At 49.5% G+C, this 6,976-nt stretch overlaps 1 protein-coding gene across 1 annotated transcript; it reads left to right on the top strand.

Moving 5' to 3' along the window:
• Positions 1–1,080: 1,080 nt before the first annotated feature.
• Positions 1,081–6,356, top strand: LOC134296275 (uncharacterized). The gene is made up of 2 exons (XM_062970712.1): positions 1,081–2,850; positions 6,079–6,356. Exons 1-2 carry the CDS (start codon positions 1,303–1,305, stop codon positions 6,118–6,120), a joined length of 1,590 nt encoding a protein of 529 aa, XP_062826782.1. The 5' UTR covers positions 1,081–1,302; the 3' UTR covers positions 6,121–6,356.
• The last annotated feature ends 620 nt before the right edge of the window (positions 6,357–6,976 follow it).

The raw sequence follows: 6,976 nt of genomic DNA, 5'->3' as shown, positions 1-6,976 counted from the left end.
ATACAACTGCACAAGACATATATGATGAATTTTTAGAAAGCCCTCTCTGTAAAAATAAGTTACCTTCAGAATATTGCACACTAACTGGCAAGTTTTAAAACTACTTATGAACACAACATATTTTAAGTCATTGTCAATTTTTATTTCAACAGGTGATTTCTACAAATAGATAGATTTCATGTCAGTTTCACAGAGCTTTGGTCTCCATAAGAGGCTTTAGCCCAATGCTGGTGTTGATGGAGATGTGCCCATCCATGGTTCCGGAGAGCCTTTTCTCACTGGCTAATTCCAAGCATTTGAAACTTCCTTCCTAGGAGAGCTGAGCTAAACCCCTTCCTGTCATCTCTCCACTGGCAGGTAAAAACTTAATACATTCAGGTAGATGTTTGGCAGGTGATCTCACTGCAACTGATTGCTGCTAAGATTAGATTTTGCCACTCATTGGGTGCTACATTTTTCTAAGGGATGTGTTCTCAAATTGTTCCCTTGCTTTAAGTTTTGTCTCCATTGTTGATCCAGTTTCATGTTTTAATTGCATTTTTGGCCAGTAGCCAATGCTGTCAACTCAGAGCAGCTGCAGGAAGAATACTAGTGAAATTAAGAATACATTTTCTACCCCTGTAGTGGGGGAATCCATCAGCTGCCCCAATCATTTTGTCTATAGGAGCAGCTTTACAGTGCAAGTGGAAGAGGACAATGGTCTCCCACCTGTAGCTCTTGAGCTCCATGAAACTCTCCAGAGCAGGGTTTCAGCAGGAGAAGGTAGCAGTAGGGTTTTTTGGGGGGTAAAAATGTCATATTACTTAATTAATATCCCACATACCCCCTAAAGTGGGACCGAAAATGGCAATGGTTGACATTACAATAGATTTAAGTCTTTTATAAAGCCGAACAGCAAAAACATCTAATCAGAAGAGAATCAACACATCTGAAATGTGATGCAGGTGATGATTACTATGGATCCTACAGACTGCTAAAAAGGCAAATGAATGGGTCTCACAGCAAATCTAGTCTGTACTTGCTCTAGAAGTCAAAGTTAGTTTGAACATATCATGAGAAGTCATGACTAAATAGAAAAGACAATAATGTCAGAACCCTGCTACTAGAGCCTGGATGTGGCTCTGAGTTTCAGGGTCACTGACATTGATAAGACACCTGCGTCCCAGGACTCGGAGGAGAAACGGCTGCTGGACTTGGCGGGGAATTTGCGCGGGGTTTTACTGAGCGGGAAGAGACTGTTCAAATGAGCGGGAGGGTATATAAAGGAGGGTTGGCCGGAGCCTCCCATTCTTGGCTTTTCTGATGTTCATGTTTCCTACAGTAAAAGTTCCTGGTGATACCACAGAGAGTCTCGTGTGTTCATTCAGGAGCGGCTGTGGTGAGCTGACACTAAGCCAAGAATACGGACACCATCCCGCTGTAGCGGTGAGGTGTAACATGCAAGTGGAGGATGAAGAGCTCTTGGGCGCCGGAGGAGGAAGGTCGGAAAGGGCCACTCCCGAGCCGGACGCTGAGTTCCACCAGCTGGCGGCCCTGGCGTCATCCACCGCTTATGCCCAGCCAAATGGGGTAACCCAGAGGCGCGGAGTGGTGCGGGGAGATAGCACCGGAGGAGAGGAAGGTTCACCTTCCCCAGGCCCGCAGAAGATGGTGTTTCTGGAGGAGAGGATGTCGGCGATGGAGACCACCCTGGCAGTGATGTCGAGGGCGATGGAGCGCCTGGCGGTTTTGGCGGAGCCGGAGCGAGGAAGGGAACTTCGGGCTAGCTCAATGTGGGACGTGAGCATGGGAAGCAGCCAGGGCTTTGCAGACCTCCCAGCACCGAAGGGAAGGGAAATGCGAAAGGAGCCCGGTGCCCGGCCCAAGATCCAAACGAGTCTGACGCGGGTGGAGGAGAGTGACGACGAAGGGGAAAAGCCTCCGAGAATCCCGGCCACGCTCCCAACTGAGACCCTGGTGCCCCTGGCGAATGCCGGGCGTGGCACAGGACAAAGGGAAGCAGCAGCGGGGCCCACTGGCCCGCAAGGGGGCTTGCGACGGGCGGAGAATTGGGGATTGCCACCACAGGGACCCCTACCGAGACGAGAGGAACTAAGGATCGAGTTTGGGGGAGAGTCCTCTGAACTGGATTTTTTCCTGACCACGGTGAGGGGCTATATGGAGGACAATGCTCACACTTTTAGAACGGAATCCAGCCGGGTACGGGCCATTGGTGCAGTGTTGAAGAGGGGAGCGGCCAGCTGGTACGTTCAACTACACGCGCGGCGCGACCCATGTCTGGGGTCACTCCGACGCTTTATGGGGGCCCTGGAGACCCGTTTCCGAGATCCACTGGAGCAGATCCGGGCGAGGGAGGAGTTGAAGACCGTCTCCCAGGGGCAGAGGTCGGTATCTGAGTATGCGGAGGAGTTCCAATGCCTCGCTGAAAAGGTGCCGGAATGGTCTGCAGTGACAAAGATAGAACTCTTCAAAGAGGGGCTCAGGCGGGAGATCCTCTCCTGGGCGGTGCATCGTGATGAGCCTGACACACTGCGCGGATGGATTCAGCTGGCGGGGCGCATCGAGACATCGCTGGCCCAGGCGAGGAGGCACCGAGGAGGGCTACAGCAGCGGCCGCAGATGAAAGAGGGGAGCCGGAAGGAGGGATCAACCCCAGCCGGGAGGAGAACGGAGCCGACAGGGAACGTGAGCACCAGCAGGAGGGGCTGCTTCGTGTGCGGCCGTTTGGGCCACAGGGCTGCCGAGTGCTGGCAGAGAAAAGGGGAAGGCGGAGGCCCGCCCAAACCAAGAGCCGTGGCAGGGAAACGCGCCGAGGAAGAACCACCGATGAGGCACCACTCGGGGGGGTTGGTAAGTCAGGACAAAGCCATGATAGTGGTCCCCATTCAGCTGGAAAGTGGCAGCAAACAAGCAACCTGCAAAGCATTTGTGGATTGTGGATGTTCCAGGAACATCATCTCCCCTGAATTAGCCGAGGGATTGGGATGCGAAAGAACGAACCTAGAATCCCCAATAGCTTTTTCGCAGTTGGACGGATCCACAGCATCGGGATCATTAGCTAAGTACAGTGCCGAAGATGTAAAGTGTAAGATAGGGAGTTGGGAAGGAAAGGTGTCATTTGTGATATCACAAATAGCCAGCTATAATGTTATACTAGGCATGCCATGGCTGGGGCAGGCCAACCCGCAAATCAACTGGGAGGATAAGAGCATGATCTTCAGGATGAAGTTGGAAGGAGGGAGCCAGGAAGTGGAGAGGGAGCCGGGGAAAAGGGGGGAGGAAGACTCTATCAGGATAGCAGAACTGGCAGATAAATTACCCCCAGAGTATCGGGATTTTGTGGACGTATTTGATGAGAAGGAAGCAGACAGTTTCCCACCGAAGCGGAGAGTTGAAGTGAAGATAGAGCTAGTCCCAGGAGCAGAGCTTCCTAAGGCAAAAATATACCCAATGTCGGCTAGGGAAAAGGAGGAACTGAGAAAATACATTGATAAAAACCTAGCGAGGGGTTTCATAGAGCCTTCAAATTCCCCTCTAGGGGCGCCTGTGTTGTTCAGGCGCAAAAAGGACCAAACGCTGAGGCTCTGCATTGACTACAGGGGCCTGAATGCAATCAGTTCTGTAAATAAATACCCCCTACCTTTAGTGAAGGACTTGATCGCCCAGTTATCGGAGGGACAGATATTCACTAAATTGGACTTAATTGAAGCGTACCATAAATTGCAGATTAAACCAGAGGACAGGTGGAAGACGGCCTTCTCCTGTGCATTCGGATTATTCAATTATCGTGTGCTCCCTTTCGGTTTGTGCGGCGGAGGCGCCGCGTTCATGCAATTAATCAACGAAGTGTTGCATCCATTGTTGTACAAGGGAGTCTTTGTTTTTTTAGATGACATATTGTTAGTATCTCGGACTAAGGAGCAACACATAGAACTAGTCAGGGAAGTCCTGCAAAAGTTGAGAGAAGCAAAACTGTATGCGAAGCTTGCCAAGTGCGAGTTCAATAAAGACCAGATAGACTTTCTGGGGTATAGGATTTCCTCCCAGGGAGTGGCGATGGACCCTGCGAAGGTAGAAGACGTGAGGGGGTGGGAAGCCCCCAAAACACGGAAGCAGCTGCAATCCTTCCTAGGGTTCGCAAACTTCTATAGAACATTTATCAAAGACTTTGCGCGCCTCACTTTGCCATTAACGGATTTGTTAAAGACTAAAGGCAGGGGAGAAACGGCCAAAGTGAAGGCCCCAGGGGCCAAACTGACCTGGACAATAGAATGCCAGGAAGCTTTCGAAGCCCTTAAAAAGCGTTTTACTGAGGAGCCTGTCCTACAGCACCCTGATATGTCTAAAGCCTTTGTATTACATTGCGATGCGTCAGACCGGGCATATGGGGCAGTTCTGCTACAGAAAGACGGGGGGGGGAACCTGAAGCCATGTGGCTATCTGTCAAAAAAGTTTAGCGATACAGAAAAAAACTGGCCGATTTGGGAGAGAGAAGCCTTAGCGATTCTAAAAGCACTAGAGTGCTGGAGACACTTTCTGGAAGGAAGTGGAACACCGTTTGAGGTGTGGACTGACCATAGAAATTTACAGTATCTAAGATCCCCTCGTAAACTATCAGCGAAACAAATTAGATGGGCCCAATATTTCAGCCGTTTTGATTTCAGACTCAGATTCTTCCAGGGGAAACATAACATACTCGCTGACGCTCTCTCTCGGATGCCTCAGCACGGGGGAGGAATTCAGGAATCTGAAGGGAGTATTTTTCTTGATAAGCAATGGGGCCTGGCAGTACTAACTCGAGCACAAGCGGCCAAAGAAAACAAACGTACTGCCATTTCCACGGGGGGAGGAGAAATATGGGAGGAAGAGTTGAAGCGAGCGTATGGAATGGACAAATGGTTACAAACTAACAAAGAAAAGGGAGAATTGTGTGGGGATTTGGTGTTTGTAAATAAGAAATTGTATATTCCTGAATGTTTAAGACGAGAAATGTTAAGGAAGTACCATGATAACAAGGGTGCGGGTCATCTAGGCCCCACCAGGACTATTAAACTGTTGGCCAAACAATGCTGGTGGCCCGGAATGAGGAAAGACGCCAGGGGGTACGTCACGCAGTGTGAATTATGTGCAGAGGGAAAAACACCACCGGGGAAGCCCCAGGGGCTATTGCAGAAGGTGGTGGAGCCCATGAGGCCATGGGAATGCGTAGCCATGGATTTTGTAGGCGAACTACCCCCCAGCAGAGGCCACAGATACATTTGGACAATATTGGACCTATTCTCAAAACAGGCACACTTTGTGGCCCTGCCAAAACTCCCTTCAGCTGAAAAACTTGCTGATTTGTATGTGAAGCATGTATATCGCCTACATGGGTGTCCCGACAAGATAATTAGTGACCGGGGAGTCCAATTTACTGCAAAATTTTGGGGAAAATTCTTACAGCTGTTAGGAGCAGAAAGGAACCTGAGCTCGGCCTTTCATCCCGCGACCAACGGGGGGGTCGAACGTACCCAACAGACACTGTGCCAATTCTTAAGGATGTACACCAATTATAGACAGGATGATTGGGCGGACCTTCTTCCGTTTGCTGAGATGGCTTTTAACGGGGCCGTACATTCGGCCACAGGTCGTGCCCCATTCGAAATAGTATACGGACAGGAGGTGGCACCTTTCCCCAGGCTACCCGAGTGGAAGGAAGGGGAGGGCCAGACCAACGAGGAATGGCCGGCCAAAATCAAGCAAGGGTGGCAAACCGTGGTAGAGGCATTGCGGGAAACACAAAAGAAGTACAAGCTCTTTGCGGATCGTAGGCGCCGAGAGGGGGACAAATTGGGCGAAGGAGATCTGGTTTGGCTGAGCACAAAAAACCTGAAATTGGGGTTCCCATCCAAGAAATTGGCTCCACGCTATATAGGGCCATTCAGGGTAGCAAAAAGAATAAACGAAGTGACCTATGAGCTGAGGCTACCAAAGGACCTAGGAAAGGTACACCCGGTATTCCATTGCAGCCTGTTAAAAAAGTATAAAGGAACTCTGGACAGCGGAGAACAATAGTTGTGTTTAATCTTTTCCTTCCAGGACGAAGGGGAGGAGGACGCCATGTCAGAACCCTGCTACTAGAGCCTGGATGTGGCTCTGAGTTTCAGGGTCACTGACATTGATAAGACACCTGCGTCCCAGGACTCGGAGGAGAAACGGCTGCTGGACTTGGCGGGGAATTTGCGCGGGGTTTTACTGAGCGGGAAGAGACTGTTCAAATGAGGGGGAGGGTATATAAAGGAGGGTTGGCCGGAGCCTCCCATTCTTGGCTTTTCTGATGTTCATGTTTCCTACAGTAAAAGTTCCTGGTGATACCACAGAGAGTCTCGTGTGTTCATTCAGGAGCGGCTGTGGTGAGCTGACACAATAATACTTGGAATGGTAGAAGGGCATTGGAAAATAGGAAGATGGCATTATGGGAATTACAAGTCTGCAAGATCGGAACAAGGATATTGATAATAGGGTGCCTTGAAGGTCTTTCATTCAAGGAGTCACCAGAGATTGACTTGATGGCAATTCGATACTACTGTGAACTTCTTTGAGTAGGATGGAGAACAAATGCCCCCAGAAAAGAATATAAATCTATGAAATATAGATATAATTTGACCTCAAGTGTTGACATAAAACTCTGAACCAGTCCTTCCTGCAATCAAAAGCACTGTGGTTTTGTGTGACCTAGAACAGTGGTACCCAATCTGGTGATTGCAGGTGTGCTGGTCTATGAACCAAAATGCTTTTCCATTAAATTATGTGAACATGATAATGTTAATAAGGCATCAGTGTTGTACCAGTGAGCCTATGTGGTATAATGGATTGAGCACTGGATTATGGCTCCAGTGTACCAGGGTACAATACCCTGCTGAGCCATGAAAATCCAGAGAAAAGGGGAAAGAAAAATATAAGGAATTGAACCCCTCGAAAGGTTATGTAAGTTGGA

The sequence above is a fragment of the Anolis carolinensis genome, chromosome 1 (genome assembly GCF_035594765.1).
Source record: "Anolis carolinensis isolate JA03-04 chromosome 1, rAnoCar3.1.pri, whole genome shotgun sequence".
Taxonomy (NCBI): domain Eukaryota; kingdom Metazoa; phylum Chordata; class Lepidosauria; order Squamata; family Dactyloidae; genus Anolis; species Anolis carolinensis.
The sequence above is the reverse complement of the archived record's forward strand: the minus strand, read 5'-3'. Positions and strand labels throughout refer to the sequence as shown.

Excerpts from the sequence above, each read along its gene's own strand:
- LOC134296275 (XM_062970712.1), top strand. The coding sequence starts at position 1,303 with ATGTTCATGTTTCCTACAGTAAAAGTTCCTGGTGATACCACAGAGAGT. Across the intron at positions 2,851-6,078 it reads GGCACCACTCGGGGGGGTTG|GACGAAGGGGAGGAGGACGC; the intron begins GTAAGTCAGGAC and ends TTTTCCTTCCAG.